Raw genomic sequence first — 25,028 nt, forward strand, 5'->3', positions numbered from 1 at the left:
GTGTGTGTATAACGAGCAGGGGCGTATGTGCATTGAGATCACATGGCACGCCTGCAATGCCTAAATAGCAATGAACGTCTGAATGTTGACTGTTGTCACGGTTCAAATCAGTCAGTGGTGCACCTGGGTTTTCCACTGCCAAGATAGCAATATGCCAGAAATGTATCTAAACAGACCTCATTTCCAGATCACCACGAGCAAGGGGTGAAAACAGACTGTTCGCAGGGAGTAAGATACAGCTCACGGTTCTACACACTCACTTTTTGATGGTGCAGGAGTCGGGGCAGGTGGGACACTTCTCACAAGTTGCGCCGTACGCTCCAGGCTGAGTGCACTCGCACGCGCCACACACACACTGACCGCGGCCACTACACATCAGCCCGATGCTGGACATGCAGCTGTCCGTCCTCCTGGAGCAATTACAGTTTTCACCTGACCAGTCAGGGTTACACTGACAGAACCCGCACATACAATCACCATGCCCTGATAGAGAATACACACACAGACAGGATTTACACAATTATGAAAGGAGACACAGTTAATCATACATATTAAACATACTGTATTATATACATAATCATATTAAGTCATGAGAAAAATCTGGAACACACTGTGAAAGCATTTCTAACACATTTAAACATATCTGAACATTAAGAGATGGAGGTAATATAAGCAAAAAAACAGACAACTAAACAATCTGTAAAATATGTTGATCAGAACTGCAGTTTTTTTCTAATTGAAAAAAGAAAGTATAAAACTCGGACGGACATTCAAGTGACTCAAAATTTATATGCAGACAAATCTACCTTACTTAAGTAAACAGTTATATATGATTTACTGGAATAATTATTTTCATTAAATCATAAAAATTTACAGAGAGAGTGAATTTGACTGTGGCTGGATGTTGGGAAGTATAAACATATAACATTCCAACACCCTTTTGGTTCATACATGTTTCATCACACCTGCACACGTCACGTCAAACTCCAGCAAATATTCAGCAAACGTATGTAGCCTAGTATGAAGAGGATCAATAGCAGAAACTCAAGAGAGCTTGAGCTAAATGTCCCGAATAAACTTCTTTAATATAAAGCTCTAGAAAAAAAATAAGAGACCACTTCAGTTTCTGAATGAATGAGAATCAATGTTGTGAGATTACTTTGCAGATGATGTGTGTAATGAAAGTGTTACAACTGTTTTTCCTGTTCAAGGCTTTTCATGTCACACCATCTTCTTTCCTTGTTTAGGCCGGTTTCACATTGCAACAACTGAAGTTATCCTTTCGATGAAACTATGCTACATTTTGGTTGGAATTAAAGGAGAAACATGTTATTTATGCATGTACATAAACGTCTTTTCCACCTCAAAACATATTTTTAATTTTACCTTCTCTGGAATAGTGTTGACCACATTGTTTTGCTATTACATCTTTCTATATTTCTTTCTTATTTATTTCCGTATGTACTTACTTATTTATCTTTAATATATATTATGTTACATGGCATATCAACATCCAATAAAATGAGGCGTACAAGTGGGTCATAAATAAAAATATGTATAACACTTCAGTTTCTAAATCAGTTTCTCTGATTTTGCTATTTATAGGTATATGTTTGAGTTAAATTAACATTGTTGTTTTATTCTATAAACTACTAGCAAAATTTCTCCCAAATTCCAAATAAAAATATTTTCATTTGAAGCATTTATTTGAGATTTATATGAGAAATGGCTGAAATAACAAAAAATATACAGAGCTTTTAAACCTCAAATAAATAAATTTATGATAAATAACCCTAGTTTAGCTTGTTCTCCTCCACCAGTCTTACACGCTGCTTTTGGATAACTTTATGCCTTTACTCCTGGTGCAAAAATTCAAGCAGTTCAGTTTGGTTTGATGGCTTGTGATCATCCATCTTCCTCTTGATTATATTCCAGATGTTTTCAATTTGGTAAAATCAAAGAAACTCATCATTTTTAAGTGCTTTCTTATTTTTTTCCAGAGCTGTATATGTGCTAGAATATGTAAAAAAGTATATTTGGCTGTTTGTGTTCTTACTACAGAGTCTCACATGTTCATGCCTGCCCAAGTACACATATACAGGTACACACAAGTCAGTCTATGTATACACCCACGTATAGTCAAGACAGCCTTGAATTAAGTCTTTCCACTTCAAAAATCACACACAAGCCTTTATACATCCCCAAACTAACCTAACAAATATATACACAGTCAGATATGCCTGCATCCTCTGAGCCCCACAAAGATATCTTGCTCCACTGCGCTTTATTATTTGGTAATACCCTAATACTCGCATGATAGCAGCACAACCTGTCAGCATTACCCAAGATCTGACCGATAGTTGTGGCTTTGGATCATAGCTGAGAACTGTGCACAGGCATGCTGAAGGGATGCGCAGCATTTCATAATCTGCTGTAATAAATCACCATGAATATCAAGTAGGCTGGAGCTTAAGGCCCCAGTATCTAGATGTTATTTCCTTATATGGTGCTGTGGTATCAGTGTAGGTTCAGCTGCCTAGAGGTGTTGATACGTGCTGAAGCAAATGGGCGGTAGCTTTAGTTTGATTACAGTTTAAATGGTCTATAAACATTGCCATTAATGTCTAGTAATATCTAGTATTGTATACATAAAGCAACCAACTCTACACCACCCTTTCTACTATTGTGTACAGTCTGGATATACCAGCCAAGGTTTAATCCACTGAGTAAATTCACTAAAGTCATGCCATGTTCCAGACCAGTGGAGGACACCTCTGCATATTTTTTTGGGCTATGCCTACATATATATCTGAATATATATTTTTTAAAGCTGAGATTTCCCTCGCTCAAATTCTGAAAGCATGCTAGCCCTGTATGGGGCAATAGTATGACATAAACAAATGAGTCATGACACACTATTTCCTATAAAGTGTACTATGCCAGTCATTTTAGCATTATATGCTTGTACATATAACAGTAATTACATTAGGAATGCAATAGTGGATGCCAGAGTTTTTGGGTGCCTCCGTGTCTATGTTACCTTCTGGCTCTCTCGCTTTATTTAGGCCGATATAGATCGACTTGAGTTAGAAAAGTGGCTTGCAAAAGTATTCATAGCAATTGGTTGAACTCAGAGGAAAGGGGTCTGAATACTTTTGCACACCGCACTTTTCAGTTTCTGTTTGTAAATTAAAAAAAAATGTTTTAATCATACACCATTTTTTCCACTTCACAATTGTATAACACTTTGTGTTGGTTTTTCACATTAAATTCCAATTAAATATATATATATATATATATATATATATATATATATATATATATATATATATATATATATATATATATATGTTTGTGGTTGTAATGTGACAAAGCATGGAAAAAAATTAGGGGTATGAATACTAGGGCTGCAATAGTGGATGCCAGTGTTTTTAGATGCCTCCCTGTCTTCTGGCTCTCTCCCTTTATTTAGGCCGATTTAGATCTGCTTGAGTTATTATAGTGGCTTGCAAAAGTATTCATACCTCTTGAACTTTTCCATATTTTGTCACATTACAACCACAAACATAAAAATATATATTACATTGGAATTTAATGTAAAAGACCACCACAAACTCACATTAGTCATTAGCAGTCATCAGGCAACTTCTGAATGCAATTGGTTGAACTCAGAGAAAAGGGGTCTGAATACTTTTAAATACATCCCACTTTTAAATTTTTTATTTGTAAAAAAAATGTGAATGAATCATGCATAATTTCCCTTCCACTTTACAATTGTATACCACTTTGTGTTGGTCTTTCACATTATATCCCAATAAAATATAAAACATATATAAAATAAAATATATGTTAGTGGTTGTAATATGACAAAATATGGAAACGATCAAAGGGTATGAATACTATTGTAAGCCACTGTATTAGCCACACTCTCTAATAATGTTGCATTTTCATAGTTCTCCATAAATCCAGTAAAAATAAATTCCAACTATTGGTCTTCCTCCAAGTTATTGACTGCCCACCTGTTTGACTTGATTCCAATGTATGTTTGACCCGTCATCTGTCCGGCCAGACTGATGGAAGACTCTAGAGGTCAGGATTCCCTGTAACCCACCACAGATCAGCTGCCCACAGTCCAGTTCATGCCAACGGCCTCGGACTAGTTGCTCACTCTCCACAAGAAATTACATTTTCAGCAGCGGCAGCATGATCTGTTTCCTGTGTTGTACCTGTGACTGTTCTATAAATGGCCATGAAATGTTTATTGCTCTTCTCGGTGCCTTCTTACATTGTAAACCTGGGCAGATTACCACATACCCACAGCCTGTTTGTGATTAGTGACTTTGCCGTGAATGCGTGTGTTGAATTAAGCTTGTTGAGTCACTATTCAGTGAATCATTTCCCATCTGATTCAGGTATAGATTAAACCGAGACAATCCCTTCTGTTTCAAAACAAAAGAGCAATACGCTTCCAGCTTCTTCTTGTTCTCTGCCAGTGCTACAGTGTTTATGGTTGTGATGACAGGCCTTTGAGGCCAATAACAACCATGTGTTTTGCGCAAACTTCAATGGTGTGCTTCAGAACATGATATGATGTTCTTACGTAAATAAAAAGTAGGTGGTGATCCATTGAGTAACCAGAAACATTTGTATTTGAGCACAAGATGTCTTAACTTGGTTCAGAAAGCAGAACAGCAGAGAATGAAGTGCAAATGAGAACATGATCCTGGTTACAAAATTTAGACACCCATTTTTGATGTAACGTTTTTCTTTTTTCTTACATTGTAAATTAATACTGAAATAGTCACACAGACTATGAAGGATTTCATAGTCATGAAGGAATCATGTAATAAACTTTTTTGGGGAGGTCCTGATGAGAGCCAGTTTCATCATAATGTCTTTATCACTGCACTTGACGATACTTTCAAAGTTCTTAAAGTTTTTCAGATTGACTGACCTTCAAAGCATTTTTTTCTTTACATTGCCCAGAATGTGCACACACTGACATCACACCCAATCTCGATCACATGACACACCACATGACACTTCCAGGGAACAGGTCACCTGAATACCAGCCCTATAAAAGGGGCTCATTTGCTCTTAGTCTTTGCTGAGTATTGATGCTTTATCCTTGTAAAACGCCCTTTTTTTCATTGCCTGTGTTATTCTCTCGTTTTGACCTTGCTTTGTATTACGGACCTTGATTTTTTTGCCCTTCCTCTGATATCGCCTTGCCGTTTTTTGACCTCTGGACTGTTCATCTACCCTGGTATGTTATCTCTTTGGATAAACTGCTTTCTATCATGAACAATTATAGTCACCCACTCCACACCACCATCATGAAGCAGAGGAGTGTGTTCAGTGGCAGACTGCTGTCACAGAGCTGCACAACAGACAGACTCAGAAAATCCTTCATTCCGAGACTCTTTAACTCCTCCCATCGGGGACGGGATGCTGCTGCTGACTGAGTTTAATCCAGTCACACTACATGGACATTATTCAACCACTTAATTATTTATATTAACAGTTCCCCAACCTCACTTACATTCAAGTACACTTTACTCATGATTGGGTATTCACATTTTCACATTCTCTTTTTAGAACTGTCTTCTAATCTATCTATCTATCTATCTATCTATCTATCTATCTATCTATCTATCTATCTATCTATCTATCTATCTATCTATCTATCTATCTATCTATCTATCTATCTATCTATCTATCTATCTATCTATCTATCTATCTATCTATCTATCTATCTATCTCTTTGGTGTTGCTGTGTACCGTTATTGACCTTGTTTTGTCTGACCATCACTTTGTCTTATACTTTATTTAATAAAAAAGTATATTTTGATTTACATCTGTGCGTGTCTGAGACTTGCTTTATCATGACACTACCTACTAGAAAAGGTACATTTTTTACTGATACTGTACATAAAAATGCAAGTGTGAACACACCCAAGATGCATTTAAAACAGATCCGATATATCAAAGCCCTTGAGTTGGGGATCAGGTGGGGTGGTGATAAGCTAACAGTAACAGAGACAGTTACACCAACAAAGTCAAGATACATTATTTTAAAACCTTTTTTGAAAAAAAAAAAAACAATAGGTGTTTCAATACTTATGTCTACATAATTAACAATTTTCCCCACAGCTATAACAGCACATATTTGAGTTATTCTCCCTCACACATAATAAAGAGTTCTGCATTGATAGCACTCTTTATCATACCATTGTGAATGATTGGCTAAACTGCTATAGCTGAAGTATGTGTAGGAGATAGAGTACTTTATCATTGAATAGGTCATGTTTTTGATCCATGTTTATTTCGCCACAACTGTACACTCTCGCCATTTTTCAACTGTTTGGCTCATTTTCTTGGCTACAAATGCACAGCAGCTGGTGGAGCAATGGAGACCTCAGAAGGGCTCTCTTTCTGACTAAACATCGGCCTGGAATCGGATTCATCCGCTTTGAAAAGAGACCACATCACACCCACACTCCCAGTTTAAAATGATTCTTCTGCATGCTCGGTGCAATTACCCATTCTAAACAGAGAGGGCACTAAATCCCAAAACATACAGACATCAGCTTTAATAGTTGTGTTGATTTACCTGAGCAGATCTGTCCTTTGAAGCGGACGCAGTTGAAGTCGTCACACTCGCACTGCTTCCCCCACACCTTTCCGAAGTTACTTGAGTGACACTGGCACTGCCCACACACGCAGTCTCCCCGCCCACTGCAGATGGGCCCCTGGGGGCCAGTGCTACAGCTGTCCGCCTCGGTGGGTTTGTAGTCCCCCTCTGTACACTCGCAGTGTGAGCCCAGCCTCCCGGCATCGCAGAGACACACACCACACTCCAGGGTGCCATTGTTGCTGCAGGCAGGGCTAGCTGGCTCGGCGGAGTCCTGGCAGTCGCAGTTGCAGGTGAAGTCCACCGTGACCTGCAGTGTGTCTTTCAAACCCAGTGGTTTAATGATGAAGGTGCGGTTCCTCTCTTTAGGGCAGCCACTGAGTTTTGCTTCCACACTGAAGGACACCTGAGTGAGAAAAAGACAGAGAGAGAAGATGTGTACGATACTTCTGCACCTGCAAACAGTGGTTTACATACAGTAAGTGTCAAATACACTCAATGACAAAAAAATATAATATGTACCAAGAAGAGCTGCTAGAAAAGAATGCATCTTTTCTATTTGTAAATGTAACGATGATATACAGATACAGAAAATAAGAGCCCATCTAAAAGTGATGAGTTTCTTTGATTTTACCAAATTGAAAACCTCTGGAATATAATCAAGAGGAAGATGGATGATCACAAGCCATCAAACTAAGCTAAACTGCTTGAATTTTTGCACCAGGAGTGTAAAGCATAAAGTTATCCAAAATCAGTGTGTAAGACTAGCGGAGAAGAACATGCCAAGATGCATTAACACTGATTAAAAACAGGGTTATTTTACGAATTATTGATTTCTGAACTCTTAAATCTTTATGAACATGACCTTGTTTTCTGGTCTGAAAGCTCTGCAACTGTTTTGTTATTTCAGCCATTTCTCATGTTCTGCAAATAAATGCTCTAAATGACAATATTTTTATTTGGAATTTGGGAGAAATGTTGTCCGTAGTTTATAGAATAAAACAAAAATGTTAATTTTACTCAAACATAAACCTATAAATAGCAAAACTAGAAAAAGCCTGGCCATTAGAGACAGCACATGTGGATGGAGGAGCTGTTAGTGTTCCTCCACAGACTATTGGGTTGGAAGATCTTAAACAGAAACTGGATCCATTTCTAAAACAGTCACAGTTTCTCGTTCATGACACAACTGCAAACAAAAGTGATGGTGGCTGGCTGATAGCCTAGATAGTAAGCAATTTCTCAGAATTGCCATTCTGCTTGTCCAAATTTGAATAGGTGGATAGGTGAAAAGGCTCCAAAGCAGAAGAACAGAAGATGTAGAACTCTACATATTTCATCTAAGAACAGAAAGCTGAGGCTGCAGTGGCTCACGGTACAGAAGCACAGGCAAACCATGACCAGGAATGGAATGCCAAGAGCATGTAGGCAAGGACCAAAAAAACAACCTTGTGTTAATTGTCCAGTCTGGTGGAGGTGGTGTAATGGTCCAATTAACAGCCACAATATATATAGAACTTATCCTAACAGCTACTTCAATTATATATTATATATATGCAACAATTTTCAAAGCAAGAGGCATCCAAAACTATTTGTTTGACTGTGACAGTGAGTTCAGTGTTCTTCAACAGTCTTCCCAGTCCCTTGACCTGAATCCAATAGAACTCCTTTGGAATGTGGTAGAACGGGTCATTCTTGGCATAAAAGCGATCCTGAAAAATCTGCAGAAGCTGCAAGAGACAGTCATGCCAACACGGGCCAGAATCTTAAAGGGCTGAGGCTGTTTTTTCGGAGCAAGAGTAGGCTCTGCTTAGTACAAATATACTCTTTCCAACACGTTTGGTGATTCATGATTAATGAAGAGAATTAGTACATGCCTTTTGGGTGTTTGAGCATGCGCAAGGCATACTTTTCCTGTGGTTATGATAGCAAAGACACACTGACACACCCTAAATCAAGCTACATGGTGCACCATAGAAGGCTCGTCTATACATTGCTAAAATAGGGCACTTTGACATGTTAGATAAGTTTGTCAGATCCTTATGCTTGTCCATAATAATACTCTATATCCCACCCATTGATTGGAGCCACTGAAACCAGATACTTAAAGCTCCACTAGGTAGGATTGAGATTTTGTGCTCGTGGGCTCCCCCTACAGTTGTAGAGTGTAAAAAATGTTTCAGGCGGATTAGCTTCTCTTTCCTGTTTTCTGGCTTTCACAGACATATTCGGTCTCTTTCCAGCTTCTGCCAGAGTGTCTGTATGTTAGTTTGTAAAGAATGAACCAGTAGTACTTGTAGAACTGTTAGAACTAAAGGTGGGAAAGCAGGTCGCAGTTCTCGCGGCCGCCTCTGAAAACTTACAGAGTCTGGTTTGAGCTCAGAGGAGCTCCGGCACAGACACGAGAGCACCGCTATTCCTCCTATTACACCTCAATGCAGCGCTGCAGTGAGTTTCAAGCTGTAATTTTACTTCTTTAAAAAGATCAAAAATCAAGGAAATCCTACTTAGTGCTGCTTTAAGTAATGCATTTTTACATAAAGCACTGATTTTGTCAGCAATCAGATCAACAAGTTTATTTGCACTTGGGCAATCAGACAATGTGAAAACTCTGGGTTTACATGACTATATCAATAAACAGACTCTACCTTTGCAACTAGCTAATAATCTTACATTTTTGCAACATTGAAAAAAGCTTGAGATCATCTGTGTTTGTGTTGCCTTGTTTATGTGAATCACTGACCGTGTCTCCGATTTTGAGTCCTGAGCAGGATCTGACCCCAGTCACCACCTCTCCATTGAGGCATGTAGCGTTGAAGGACAGAATTAACTCATCTGGAACATTCAATACCTCCAACTCCGCCTTCGATCTGATATTCTGCAGGGGTTAAAGGGCACAGGGGCATTGTGTGAGAGAACATATCTGATGAAGATGATTTTCAGACAGCGCAGGAGAGGGAAAGGCAAATCCTGATTGTGCTGAAATTAACTGGGAAATGAAGGAGCAAGAAGTTGAAAATGAATTAAATCAATGGAAAAGCTCAGACCGGTGTGTCCAAATATAAACTGATATATGGGGACTTTATAAAGTTACAATTGATTGGAAAACAGATACAAATAAGAACATATACAACCAAAATATGTGAACAGGTATATGGAACACCTCCCCAATATAAGCATCTACTATCAACTGAATATAAAATTGTAGTTAAAAAAAATCTTAAATCAAATGAGATTTCAGAGAATATGTGAGATAATGTGGTTTGTAAGTGTCGGCAGATTAGCTGTAAGATGTCACTACAAAAATCTGCCTCGTCTCTGATTGTAATATGGATAAGATTTTTTTACGTGTTTTTTATGTGTTAATGTACAGGTGTTGGACAAAGAAATTGAAACACCTGGTTTTAGACCACAATAATTTATTGTGGTGACGGACAGTTCTGGTGGAAACAGGAGAGTTGAGGTGCACATTGAATTCTGCCGTGATTTGTTCAGCCGTGGTTTTATGTTTTTTGGATACAATCCAAACAATCCGTCCACAGTTAATCCTGTTGGATGTGGTTGGTCCTTCTTGGTGGTATGCTGACATTGCCCTGGATACCGTGGCTCTTGATACATCACAAAGACTTGCTGTCTTGGTCACAGATGCTCCAGCAAGACGTGCACCAACAATTTGTCCTCTTTTGAACTCTGGAATGTCACCCATAATGCTGTGTGCATTATAATATTTTGAGCAAAACTGTGCTCTTACCCTGCTAATTGAACCTTCACACTCTGCTCTTACTGGTGCAATGTGCAGTTAATGAGGATTGGCCACCAGGCTGCTCCAATTTAGCCATGAAACCTCCCACACTAACATGACAGGTGTTTCAGTTTCATTGTCCAACCCCTGTAGATATAAATTGTAAGACTGTTATGTATGGTTTCTTTAATAAAAATATTTTAAACAGGTTGTATGTAAACAGAAAAGAGTATGTATGTATGTATAAATTTTAAAATTACTGTTGTATGTAAACTGTTGTATTTTATATGCGCTTCTGTTTTTTTTATGTTTTACTTTGTATGTGCTTAAAATTCCTAACAAAGTTCATATTAAAAAAAAACAAACAAAACCTGATTGTAACATTTCGGAGTTTAATACTGAAATTAGCTAGGATTAGAATTGGTCAACGTTCACTGCTGCTGATTCTTGTTTAAAGCAATTAGCTGATTATTTTCTCTAGAGTGTCTTTAGAACAGTTTGAATCAGGTTACACCCACAAATTAAGGTAGTGTGGTGTTCTTGTCTAGCCAAAGAATTAAACCCTAGTCTGTCATAGGGAAGGTAGTGTTGTTATCCATTACACCATCCACTATCCACCATCCACCATGCACTGCATGGGATTGCACCATTATATGTTGCCTACTTATTAGAACCTCTGTCCCATTCGAGGTCTTTGAGGTATTTGGACCAGTTGCTCTTGGCAGTTCCTTGGATTCGGCTAAAGCTCAGGGGTGATCGGGCCTTTGCAGTTGCAGCACCACAACTTTGGAATAGCTTACCATTGGACCTGAAAACGGCTGAAAACCTATTTTTATCATTGTGCTTTTTAGCTACTTAATGTTTTGTGTTGTTCTTATGTATTTTAATTTTATTTTTCCTGGAATGTAACTGTACAGCACTTTGGTTTTAAATGTACTCTATAAATAAATTTTACTTACTTACACTAGCCAGATTTAATTATATAAATAGATAAACCAAGCCATCTAATTGCTCCTTCACTGAGAGACTGAAAGCTTTTGCTTATTTCAGTACTTTTTGCTTTAAATCTTTAGCATTTTAGAAATGTTCGGACAGTGCTTCAGTGTTTCATATTGTTACATTCATTTAATGCTTTGTCATTTACTGATTTGTCTCTGAGCTGTGGGTAAAGTAGAGTAATGAAGAGTAATGAAAATAGACCAAAACTGTCATTGGATTCACTGTAAAGACTGCTGGAATCAGAATAGGCCATAAAAAAAAAAACTTCTAATTGGTGCATCTCTAGTACCATTCAGTGCTGTGAAATGAACGTCATATTTAAGAGTGGGCAGGAGTGAGCGATTTCAGCAAAGCGAGCTGGGAATTCCGAGGGAGAGTGTAACAGCTCACCGCATACGCGTCCAGGATGAGCTGGATGACATTTTTCGAGTCGTAAGAGAGTTTGCCCACGGTGGTGCCAGGAATCAGCTTACTGTAGTTCTGAAAGACAAGCAAAACTGTGAGAAGGTGTGTGGAGGTGCAGAACTGCATAATGTGACAAGTCAGTAGGCACTGACCCCAATAATAGCATGGGGATTTGTTTGCTTGTGTGTGTAGATGTGTATATGTGTTTATGTGTGTGTGTGGTGGGTATGTTAAAATACTCACAAGGTACAGAGGCATGACATTGTCAGTTACAGCAAAGATGAGGTTGATATTGTTTTCGGACAGTTTGTCGGCGAGCATTGCCACAGAGGGATAGTCCTAAAAGACAAATGGGGCAGGTGACAGGTGGGAAAAAATCCCATAAACATGGACATGGACATAGAATTGAGGTAACACGGAGGAGGAGGCAAGATGCAAATGCAAGTCAGTTTTATTAAACATTTAGAAACTAACAAAGAACAAAACACTTAGGAGAAATAATATAAAGAAAAGGTAACTAAAACAAAACACTATGAAACAGAGGATAAACTAAAAAACTGAAACAAACAAGCAAAATAAGCAAACAAAGAAGCAAACTAAATAAAGCAAACCTGGAACACTGATGACAAACAACACAGCAGGTCTGTGGCTAAACAAAACAGATAAACTAGATCTGGAAAGAGAAACATGACAAGATCAGACAAAAAGCACGACAAACAACAAAGGAGCACATGGGGTATTTATACACAGGCACACACTAGGGACACCTGTGGAGGTAATGAGGTGGCGGAGTTAAAAATGAGACAGGAGGGGTTACAGATGACAAGGCGGGGCTAAGGCGGAGACAGGACCAAAACACAACAGTAGCACATGGCTGGGAAACATGACAGGTACACAAAACAAGAGAACAGAGGACAGGATGAGGAAGGAACCAAAAAAGGAAAGACACTGGACAGACACAGGCTAAGGTGTGACAACTGAGCCCTACAGGAAGACAGAATGCTACGTCAACTTATGAAATAAAAAGAAACTGACCAGTACAGTAGATTTTTCATAGTCATTGTCCTGATTAACATAACATCCTCCATCACTGGGTTGGACAATGCCAGCAATTCTGCCATCTAGAGCGCTGTGAGTGGTAGCATCTGTAGTGAAGACCAGCAGGTGGGACGCATCAGATCTCCAACCAATCTTATCCTAAAGTGAGAACAAAAGGGTTAAGGGCCGTGAATGACAGTGTATGTTTACAGCTCTGGGAAAAAAATAAGAGATCACTTAAAAATGATGAGGTTTAAAAACCTCTGAAATATAATCAAGAGGAAGATGGATGATGAAAAATGGATGAAGCCATCAAATCAAGCTGAACTGCGTGAATTTTTTATCTAAAAGCAGTGTGTAAAACTGGTGGAGAACATGCTAAGATGCATGAAAACTGTGATTAAAAACCAGGCTTATTCCACCAAGTATTGATTTCGGACTCCTAAAACATTATGAATATGAACTTGTTTTCTTTGCATTATTTTAAGTCTGAAAGCTCTGCATCTTCTGCAAAGAATTGCTTAATTGGAATTTGGAAGCTATGTTGGCCGTAGTTAATAGGATAAAACAACATTTACTCATGTTCATTTTACTCAAACATATACATATAAATAGCTAAATCAGAGAAACTGATTCAGAAACTGAAGTGGTCTCTTAATTTAATTTAAATGTGTGCATATGTTTATGTATCACCTTGCAGACAACAGCCTGTAGCACTGCATCAAAACCTCCCTCTGGTGAGTCTCTGTTTCGGGAAATTACTTGCTTCTTCACCTCCTCAGTAAAGCGGTCCACCTGCTCGGTCAGCGACAGCACGTTCTTATAGCCGAACTGCGGCCTGCAGACTTTGTTAATGCTACAGCATCCACAGTGTAAAAACACAGCATTATAGAGATTATGAACACACCTACAAAAACATCTACTTCTTTAACCATTAAATAGTGTTTATATATAGTATACAATGGGGGAAATTATTATTTGATCTCCTGCTAATTTTGTAAGTTGACCCCCTTACAAATGCACAGAAAATCCCCAAATTGGTATGGAGACTGGCAAGGCCACTCCAGGATCTTTATATGTTTTTTTTTCAAGCCACTCCTTTGTTGCCTTGGCCGTGTGTTCTTGGTAATTGTCATGCTGGAAGACCCATCCCATGGAATGATCATTCTTTAGTGGCTGAGGCCAGCAGGTTCTCATTCAAGATTCTACTGTACATAACCCTGTTCTTCAGCCCATCAATGCGGTTAAGCCTTCCTGTACCCTCAGCAGAGAAATATCCCCAAAGCAGAATGTTTCCACCTGTTTTCCACAGAGTGTTTGACAGACAAGTCAAGTTAATGCCAAAGAGCTCAATTTTGGTCCTACCTGACCACATCGCTTTCTCCCATGCCTAATCTACATCATTCAGGTGTTCATTTCAAAACTTCAGGAGGGCTGTACATCTGTATGTCTTCAGAGTGTGTTACTAATCATTTTCTTGGTGACTGTGCTCCCAGCTCCCTTGAGATCATTAACAAATTAACAAATACAAATGAATGCATAACCTTTAATGAATGATTTTTTTTCTGGGTTTTTTGTTGATATTCTATCAGCCCATTCTCACTGCTCAGTTAAAAAATAGCAGGGTATCAAATAATTATTTTCTCCACTCTATATATATATATCACTCTTTACAGAGCCTAGTGATGTATTAGCAGTTTTATTAGTCATGTAAACACAGTGTTGCTACTGGTGAGTTCAGGAGGTAGATAACTTTTTTTTAAATAATGCTCACATAAATATCTCTAACTGTTTTACACCTTCCTCCTCTCTTACGTTCACACACAAAGACAAAGAAAGAGTTTTCTGTGTGCAGTCCAGTCACATCTGGCTAGTAACCATTTTATTTAACAAGGTCTATGTGCTGTTACTGGCTTATTACATGCACTTGTAAGCCAAAGTTCACGTTCAAATTCTGCTTTTTTCAGCAGAATTTATCTTTAAGACTGAAAACAGAACATCTCCTCACTTTTATTGTAAGGAGAACGTAAGTTTTTTTCATTGTGGAAATTTCAGTTAAAGCTCCACTAGGTAGGATTGAGATTTTGTGCTCGTGGGCTCCCCTACAGTTGTAGAGTGTAATAAATGTTTCAGGCGGATTAGTTTCTCTTTCTCGTTTTCTGGCTTTCACAGACATATTCGGTTTCTTTCCAGCTTCTGCCAGAGTGTCTGTATGTTAGTTTGTAAAGAATGAACCAGTATTCCTTGTAGAACTGTTAGAACTAAAGGTCGGAAAGCAGGTCGCAGTTCTCCAGAGCATTGGTCGCGGCCGCCTCGGAAAACTTACAGAGTCTGGTTTGAGCTCAGAGGAGCTCCGGCACAGACACGAGAGCACCGCTATTCCTCCTATTACACCTCAATGCAGCGCTGCAGTGAGTTTCAAGCTGTAATGTTACTTCTTTAAAAAGATCAAAAATCAAGGAAATCCTACCTAGTGCTGCTTTAAGTAGTAGATGCAAAAAAGAAGCTGCTTTATTGATTTAATCTCACCTAACACAGGGGTTGCTCACAATCTCCGGTGGAAACATATACATGTAGGGGTAGACGGTTTTGTCCACAAATGCCCCAAATCCCATGCGCAGGTTACTAGTGGTTTTCCCCATAGCTGTGGCCAGATCACTGCCGAGTGAACGGAGGCTTGCCAAGTCGTCGTTCATGGAGTAGGACAGATCCATCAGGTAGTAAAGATCCACTGGGTAATCAGCCACCTGCCTAACAGTGACTGTGAAAGTCTTGGAGTCACCTGATATAAGTAGAGAAGGAGAGAGACATAGAGAGAGAGAGAAAGAATAGAAACAGTCACAAATTTTATGCTGCCTGCCATCAGCAGCCAGAGTCCGAGAGAGCACAACATTTGGAAGTGCTCCTTCTGGGGATTAGTTAGATTGTAGGGCTGTGTACTGGCAAATACCTAGCAATATGATATGTATCATGATAAAGGGGTTACGATTGCAATTGTTTAAATGTTAATCTAAATTTTAAGAAACCTGTTATACAATAAAAAACACACATATCGATAAAATTTGAATAAAATTTTTTAATATTTTGAATGTAATCAGAACAATGAGATTTAATGACAAAGTACAACACTGCTAACTACTATCCAGTGGACAGGGTTAAATCACAACACAAAACAAACCACTGTTTGACATTAATATTTACCTCGTAACTAATAGCTGAATATCAATACTGTGTTTTTTTTAAAGTGATACATTATTGCAAAACAAAATATTGCAATATACCAATATGTTCTTACACCCCTAGTAAATTGTGGTCTATCTGCACATTAAACAGATTAACTTACTTTGAGGAGAATAACTACCATCAGGGGTGTGTTTCCCAAAACTTTTTTAATGCTAAGTAATTTGTGACCTCAAACATAAGAAATTTTTTACAAGTTATGAGCTTTTTTGTAGGGGTGTGACGAGATCTCATGGCACGATATCTCGCGAGATTTCTCGTCAAGCTTAAACCTGTCTTGCGGGAAAAAAACAGTTTAGTGTGGACTTTTTAAGAGGGATCTGGCAACACAGTAGCGATAGCAGCGAGTGTGGTGGCTGAGCAGTGAGAGCAGCTCTCAGCAGAAGAGGAAAATTTGGGTATTTGTATAGAGGTTACTTCTGCTTCTTTTAAGTTGTATGTCTGGCTGCATTTTGGCTCCAGTGGAAATAATAAACAGTAACAGAGTGATCAACAAGACACAAACCATATATAAATACTGTAAGTAAATCTTATACGTGACTGTTTCATAGGCAGGTGTACTAATCCCTTAGCTCTGTACTGTATTTAAAAAAATGTTCTGTCTTCAAGCATAGTCTTAATATGACAGGTTATGGTTATGCATAGTTAAATTACAGGAGATTTAGGAGAAAAAACACAAATTCATAATTCATAGTCTTAATATGACTGGTTGTGGTTTGCACTTATTGTTTGCACTATATAAGACCTAGAATTATTACTTATTTTTTATTCTTATTCTTACTTCTATTTCTTATAGAATCAATGTGTGAGAGAAACCAGTCTGTTAAGTTTGCGTTATATGATTTTGTCAAATAAAACTCTAGTTTTCAAGCCATTTTTCATTTTTGACGTTTTCTTTAAAATTTTATTTTTAAATCTCGTCCCGTCTCGTTCTCGTGAACCCAGTATCGTGTCTTGTCTCGTCTCGTGATATAAGTGTCTTGTCACACCCCTACTTTTTGTAAATAACTTAGTAATTTTACTTATTTGTAAATGTAAAAGTATTCTAAAACATTCATATCTTGCAAATACATAATCCCTAACTTGTTCTGCACTGGTTTTAAACACAGCAACAGCACCTTTAAATTTATAAATGCATATAAAAAGTTGCGTCACGTATATTACATTAAATGCAACAATAATGTAATCTACTAACTTGAATTATTTGCTAGTTCTCCACATTTTTCTGGACTGATGCCTCTGGATTAATGCCTTAGTTTGTAAATATGTCGTTTTTCATTTTTGACACTAGTAATTAAAATATGTATTGTTTATTTTTTATAATAATGAGTTGCCTAATAATAATTTGTGTATAATAGAATAGTCAGAAAATTCTGCAGACTATGTTGTTATTTAGAAATTTCAACTATCCCAGGTCTGTTCCCTACACTGTAAGCCCGAATAAGTTGAATTCACTTTAAAATTTTGAGAAATTGCCTTAAAAACGTTAAGTAGTAGGTAATGAAAACTTGAGTTGGCATAACTTAAAACATCAAGTTATTACAACTTAAGGGGAAGTTGATTTAACTTTTTTATCTTAGTTATACTGTAAGACCGGATAAGTTGAGTTTATATAACTTTTCTATGGCAGCCAGTTTGCTAAAATTTTTGAGTTGAATTTACTTAAAAAAATTGAGGAAACCGTTTGCTTTAAAAAAGTTAAGCAACGGGGAATGAAAACTTGAGTTAGCATAAATTAAAACATCAAGTTATTACAACTAAAGGGGAAGTTGATTTATTTGTAAGGTAGCCCAGGGGGGGAATCACTACACACTGATGGTGAGTGTTAGTCAGAAACTGTTGGACACACCCAGTATGCAAATAGATTGTGACAGAAGCCAATGGAAAAGAAGCTGCTAATGGCAACAGACTAAACTCAGGTGTTATTAGTTGGTTCAACTCAAAGATCTCAGTTTGAATGTTTATATGTGCCCACAAATGTTCAACTAACTCAAAATAGTTGAGTATTGTAAAGAGAGATCCAATTTTATGTAACACAGACTTAAATCATTTGAGTTCAAACAACGTATGGGTTTACAGTGTAATTAAACCACAAATGTAGTTATTTTTTATGTAATTTAAAGTCCTACCTGGTCGCAGGGTGAGGTGGATTCTTTGGGGTTGAATTTGCGTGACGTCACTGGAGGATCCCTGTGCTTTATCACTGAGGGGGCGGTTCTCGCCTACTGTCAATTTACTGACAGGAGACACGATAAACTCCTTGCGACAGCCATCCCCTTTCAGCAGGTTCTCCAGATTACAGCGGGCGATACTGGACCTACCCTGGCCGTCATCCTGAAGGGCACACAAGCATTTACAGTTTACAAAAGCTATATTAACAGCTCTGGACAAAATAAAAAAGCCCACTTCAGTTTCTGAATCAGTTTTTCTGATTTTGCTATTTATAGGTATTTGTTTGAGTAAAATATTTTTTTTTGTTTTAATTCTATAAACTACAGACAACATTCTGCCAAATTCCAAATATTTTTTTCTCATTTAGAGCATTTAATTGCAGAAAAGGAGAAGTGGCTAAAATAACAAAAAATATGCAGAGCTTTCAGACCTTAAATAATGCGAAGAAAACAGATTCATATTTATAAAGTGTAAGAGTTCAGAAATCAATATTTGGTGGAATAACCCTGTTTTTTAATCACAGTTTTTATGCATCTTGGCATGTTTTCCTCCCCCAGTCTTACACACTGCTTTTGGCTAACGTTATGCCACTCCTGGTGCAAAAACTGGTTTATTATGATGTGGTTCTAAAGTTATGGTTGATTCATATGTACCCTGCTCTTATATATTATTATAGTAAGGGTTTTATATTGCATGAATGGAAAAATTATAATATTACTTGCTGTTGGATTAATGTACACTCCTTTAACTTCTGGATATTTCTTATAAGGGTTTTTTCTTTTGATAGAAGCAAAATATCAGTACAAATGTTTTGTACATATCACACAAAATGAAAAGATAAAAGTTACAAAGACATTTTACATTGCTGTGTCAGAAGCATTACAGGAGAATTACTGAAATTACAGAATTTTGTTATGGGAAAAATGTTAAATGTTAAAAAACATTTAAAGAAGAGTCTTCTGTTCAGTAAAAACCTGTGTTTGAATGTGTGTGTGTATGTGTGTGTGTGTGTGTGTAAGGTTCTTACTGGCTGAGAGCACCAGGCACAGGAGGGGTGAATGGACAGGCATTCCTGGCAAGTTCTTACACCTCTGGAGGTACATATATTGGTACCTAGAGGCACACACAGACACAAACAGAGAAGTGTGTCAAAAGTCACTGGAATCATCTCTGTAATTTTACTATAATACAATAAAAGCTCCCTACAGAATAGCTCGCCTTAAGCATAAGCAAATCAGAATGCTAAAAAAAACATCAGTATAAATAAAGTAAGGTCTCTGAGGTATCACAGAGGCAGATATTGGAACTAATGTATGTATTGCACAACAAAATACATTTTTATACATTGTATTCAATCATTTTGGATTCTATTACATTTTTTTAGTGCCGCAATATTTTGAAGACAAGAAGTGTAGATTGTCACTAGGGGTGGGCAATATGGCTCTAAAATAATATCACAATATTTCAGGGTATTTTTGCGATAACGATATACTTGGCAAAATAGGAAAACAGAAAAATAATTCATTAATTTCAGGAATATAGTATAATTGTACAACAGTATAATCATAATGTGGCAAAATAAATAATATAGCATAAAATAATATAATTCAGCAAATAATATTGCAGAATATTTTCATGCATATAAACTGCAAACAAAAACTATGAACTAAAACAATTATACAATAAATACACCTAAAGCTTCACAGTAAATAATGGAATACTTTTAAGACAGAACAGCCCTATTACCACGATATGGATTTTTAATATCATGATATTTCTGTGTCACGATATATTGTATACGATATAATATTGCCCACCCCTAATTGTCACTTTCCAATAAAAAAAAAACATGATTTTCCAAAATGGTGACTTTACAGGAGAAGGCAACATCCTTCTTAACGTTGAATGGAAATCAATGTAAAACCAAAAAACATTTCCATGTAATTTTCGAGCACTTCCATTGGTTTATCCATACAAAATAACGTACAAGGTGTACTGTTTATATTGATATTCAATTGATATTCAAATGCTATTGCAGTTGTTATATAACTAAATATTATATTGTCTCTGTCCAGTGAAAAATATGTATCACCGAAACATCAACTTCACAGGAGAGAGATAAAACCTTCTTTACTTTCTATGTAAGTCGATGTAAAAAGAGTTTATTTCAGGTTATTCTGTAGAATTTCTATTGGTCCATTTAAGAAATTCTGAAACAGTGTAAGTGACAGTTAGTGTGATTAAATTATGTATTAAACAAAAATGTACACAAATTCAGGTATACGATATACTCTTTACAGTGAACTGCCATTTTTTTTTTACTAATACACTTACTGTATTTTCATATATTTGTATTTAATGAAAATGATAAATGGCTGAAATAACAAAAAGGTGCAGCGCTTTAAGACCTCAAATAATGCAAATAAAACAAGTTCATAAATAACATACGTTTTAAGAGTTCAGAAATCAATATTTGGTGTAATAACAACCCTGGTTTTTAATCACAATTTTCGTGCATCTTGGCATCATGTTCTTCTCCACCAGTCTTACACACTGCTTTTGGATAACTTTATGCCTGCACTCCTGCTGTACATATTCAAGCAGTTCAGCTTGGTTTGATGGCTTGTGATCATCCATTTATCTACTGTCTGGGAACTTAAAGTAAAGTATATCTAAAAATAATTAGAACTGTAAAATAACTTTAACCATACAGGGTTTTTTGTATTTTTTATTATTAGATAAAAACTAATTCCAAACTTTTTGACAGTAGTATCTGACTCTATTCTGAGAAGAAAAAGTGATATAACTTCTTTGTCTATGTTTCTCTTCCTTTCTTTTTCTCTGCTAACCTACCTAACCTAGATATTTCTTCTGCTTTCTCTTCCCTAAGGGTGTGTTTCTGCCTCACTCCAGTCACGTACAGCTGCCAGCTGAACCCTGAAGGTAAATAAACTCATCATGACTGAGGTTTACATCTGATATAAAATAACTGAGGAATTAAACACACATTAAAAGACTCACCTGAACCTGTGGAAACTGGTATTAAAACCAGCAGTACTGTCCAAACGTGGAACAGCAACGTCCCCATTTCAGAGAAGTGTTGTCCTGAGGTCATGCAGTAACAGCTTGTTCTCTTCTCCTCCCTGCGCTTTCATGTGAGTATATGAGTGTGTGTGTGTGCGTGTGCGTGTGTGTGTGTGTGTGTTTGGGGGACGGTTCTAGTTGGGCGCTGCTGTTTGGAAGGGTGTGAATTACTGGCCTTACTCATCATGTTCTCTGCAAACTGCAGGAAGTGTGCTAACCCACTAAATGTTTATATTTATGTCATTTTTCAAGCTTTCTCAAACATGTTTTTTTTTCTTATTTGTTGCCTTTGGGAAATATTTTTAGATCACTTTTGTTAAGGCCATCATGATAAAGCAGTGGTGATTCAAATAACCAGCTTGTTATTAAAATAATAATAATAATTTAAAAAATGGTCTGAAAAACACTTAAAAAAAATCATTTTTTTCTCCTTAAATAAAATAAAATAAAATAAAGGGATAGTATTATATTTCATTTATTAAGCAAATTCTTCCTATTTAGTGTATAAACAGGCATTTAAAAGTAAAACACGTTTTTATGGCTAACTATATTTAAGGACCGGTGTTTTCCAGGGATCCCTCCATTTAAACATTTAAACATCTTTACAGCTTCAGGCTGAAACAGCAAACTTCTACAAACAAACTCTACCCTGAACTAAAGTAGCGGCTTTTTCCTCAGCAAATTTTTCTGTCAAAAGCCTGAATAGAACAGAACAGAGCTACAGAACATCTCCACCCTCCTCAGTATCGCCTTTCTATAACAACACTGTATACAGATCAACTCCCGTCGGTTCGGTTCCTCATCTCCGGAAAACCAATCAGAAGACGAGTTACCTCAGACAGCTCCTCCAATCACAGCAGGAGTTTAGCGCTACAGCCTCGCCCACACCTCGCGTCACACTTCAAAACATCTGAGTTCAGACTTTCAGAAAAGCATAATTTTATCAAAAGAAGAGCAAAAAAAAAAAAAAAAAAAACTGAGCAAATTAATTTAGAGGGCAGAGATGAAAAGGCTAGAGACCCTTAAGAAATGTCACAACCTCTGAAATGTCAAGTTTATAGATAAATCACTGTTCTAAAGTCCAAAAAGGTCAAAAGTTAATTACAAATTTCTGTGTGGATATCTTAACATAGATTGTTTTAAGATAACACAGCTCAGGATCTCAACTTGTGTATTTGTTTTATTTGTTTTAAAATAAAATGCTAGATGACTAAATGTCATATAATAAGTTAAATGCTTATTTTCTCAAACAAAACGCTGTAATCACATTAAAATATTTTTCTTCATAAGTAATAAATAAAATAAGCTGTTATCTTAACCAATAAATCTATGAAAAAAAAGACATTACAAGATATATAAACAGTACAGGTCAAAAGACACATCTTAAATTCAGTGTAAAAATGTTCCGAATTGTAGATTAATACTAAAGTCATTCAAAAAGTTTTAAACCAGAATATATTTTAGATTTTAGATTTTTCAAAGTAGCACCTCCTGCTTAGATAGAGAAAGTTTTACACATCTTAGCTGGATTTTCTCAGTCAGCTTTATAATGTAGAGTCACCTGGAATTCAGGCTTTCAGTTAACAGCTGTGCCTCATCAAGAGTTAATTACTTGTGTGTTGACAACATCTCAATCCTGCATCTCTGTATAATTTATTTTGTCTTTACTATCTTTAACTTTAACTTTCCTTGGTATTAGCGTGCTGGGTCAGATAGTATTCATTTTGACAGTGAACAATGCCTCAGTGATTTGTAATTCATACCTTTAATGTTTAATGTTTAATGACTCTTAATTAACTATATTCAGATTATATGGTGGTACTTTGCTGAGGTTCCAAGTTGGTTGTGGGCCCACCATGACTCTGTCCAGGACAAAGTGAATAAGAAGATGGATGGATGGATGGATGGATTATGTGCTTGTTTACAATAATACCCAACAGACTGGTTAATGGTTAGTAATTGCAATGATTTTCATATTCATTAAGTGACATTTAAGTAGTGAATTTTATGAAAAGCTGATTTTAAACCATGTTTCTTCTTAACAAAATCACTAGGTCTCTTGGCTTTGGTTATCAACCGAGTGTTATTATCTATTATATCCATACTAAATTACACCTTATTTTCAGCCTATGTGTCTTGTCTCTTCAGATTGTGCTAAGAATTTGTTAAGGAATGATTGGACCGTTTTTGGAACGATTGGACCGTTTCTGTCTCAGGAAGCCACTCAGGTGCTCCTGCAGTCTCTTGTCATCTCAAGACTTGACTACTGCAACTCTCTACTGGCTGGTCTTCCACTGCGAGCCACCAAACCACTACAAATAATTCAGAATGCGGCGGCACGACTAGTCTTCAATCTTCTGAAGTTCAGTCATGTGACTCCTTTACTGCGTTCCCTCCACTGGCTTCCTGTTGCCGCCCGCATCCGATTCAAAACCCTAACTCTGGCCTACAAGGCAAAAAACGGACCAGCTCCTTCATACTTGGTGGCACTGATGGTCAAAGCCAGATCTGCACCAAGAGCTCTTAGAGCTTCCAGTGCGGCTCGGCTCGAACCTCCATCCCTCAAAACACACAGAAAACAGACATCCAGACTCTTCTCTGTGCCGAAGGCCCAAGGTGGTGGAATGAACTTCCACTGGTTGTCAGAACAGCGAGTCATTCGCAATCTTCAAACGTCAACTGAAGACACATATTTTTAAAGAGTTCCTAAACTAATCTAAAAAAAAAAAAGGTTCCTAGGGTTCTAAACATGATCAAGTTCTGTGTATCTCTTGATCCTAGTCTACAAACTAGCTTTGAATATTTGAAGTAACATCGAAGCACTGTTGTAAGTCGCTCTGGATAAGGGCGTCTGCTAAATACCTTAAATGGAAATGGAAATTGGAGGTAAAGTTGCGTGTCTTTTATGTTTATGGTTGTTGTTGCATGTCTAAATAGGGCCCTTAGAAGTAAAAACACGATCAACATTGTTACACAGGAAAGTCTGAGTAATTAGTGTGATTTTAATCTGAGCCAAAGCAAGCAATCAGCATAGCCTAAAGTGGCTCATAACCCTAAATACCACACATTCCTTCTGCTGTAGCCTGTGTTAAGATGGTTAAACAATAGCAGTGGAACAGACACGTTCATTTTATGCCTCTGGCCAACTTGTAGATACATTCTCTGTCTGATCCTGAGACAAGCATGTCTGTGCTTGTAGGAACATTCATACCAGTCAGGGATGCCCTTTGTTGTATCAGCATGTGGGTGTATTTCATTTAATTTTAATTTACCACCCCTGAAGGTCTGTGCAAAAAAATGACTGCTGTTCAGTGTTAGCTGCTTTCACTGTTAGACAAGCTTCAATTCACGCTAATGTTCAGAAGGAATTTCCGGAAGCATTTGCGAGATCAAGCTTCCTTGATAGCAGAAAGACCAGGATGTAGTTTAGAGAGAACAGCGAACACAAAGCCTTCTGTGAGGATTCAGAGTAAAGAGTATAGAATACAAACACAAGTGGATGGACATCATGTTTGTTAGATAGTCTCTGGTTAACTTGACATTTGTTCTTAGTTTTCAATGTAAAGATTATTAGATTGTAAATATTTTTATTCTGCCATACAGAACTTTGATTCTGTAAAGAATCAGTTTTGTAGTAGAGTTTTTTTTTTAAAGATTTGAACCTTCAGTCCTTCACACTCACATATCACATTTAATTATTGAAAGAGTTTGTAT

At 37.1% G+C, this 25,028-nt stretch overlaps 1 protein-coding gene across 1 annotated transcript in view; it reads right to left on the reverse strand.

Annotated features, from left to right (window-relative positions):
- The window catches only part of itgb3a (integrin beta 3a), a 31,649-nt gene extending 10,246 nt beyond the window's left edge, over positions 1-21,403 (reverse strand). Inside the window, exons 1-11 of the mRNA XM_022665014.2 lie at positions 21,252-21,403; positions 19,258-19,343; positions 18,188-18,392; positions 15,348-15,600; positions 13,512-13,674; positions 12,816-12,977; positions 12,024-12,119; positions 11,766-11,855; positions 9,378-9,512; positions 6,614-7,040; positions 261-483 (exon numbers count right to left, since the gene is read on the reverse strand). Of these exons, the coding sequence (XP_022520735.2) occupies positions 261-483; positions 6,614-7,040; positions 9,378-9,512; positions 11,766-11,855; positions 12,024-12,119; positions 12,816-12,977; positions 13,512-13,674; positions 15,348-15,600; positions 18,188-18,392; positions 19,258-19,343; positions 21,252-21,345 (1,934 nt within the window). The 5' untranslated portion in view covers positions 21,346-21,403. The remainder of the gene's footprint in view (positions 1-260; positions 484-6,613; positions 7,041-9,377; positions 9,513-11,765; positions 11,856-12,023; positions 12,120-12,815; positions 12,978-13,511; positions 13,675-15,347; positions 15,601-18,187; positions 18,393-19,257; positions 19,344-21,251) is intronic.
- Positions 21,404-25,028: the final 3,625 nt, after the last annotated feature.

Source organism: Astyanax mexicanus, chromosome 19 (assembly GCF_023375975.1).
Source record: "Astyanax mexicanus isolate ESR-SI-001 chromosome 19, AstMex3_surface, whole genome shotgun sequence".
Lineage (NCBI taxonomy): Eukaryota > Metazoa > Chordata > Actinopteri > Characiformes > Acestrorhamphidae > Astyanax > Astyanax mexicanus.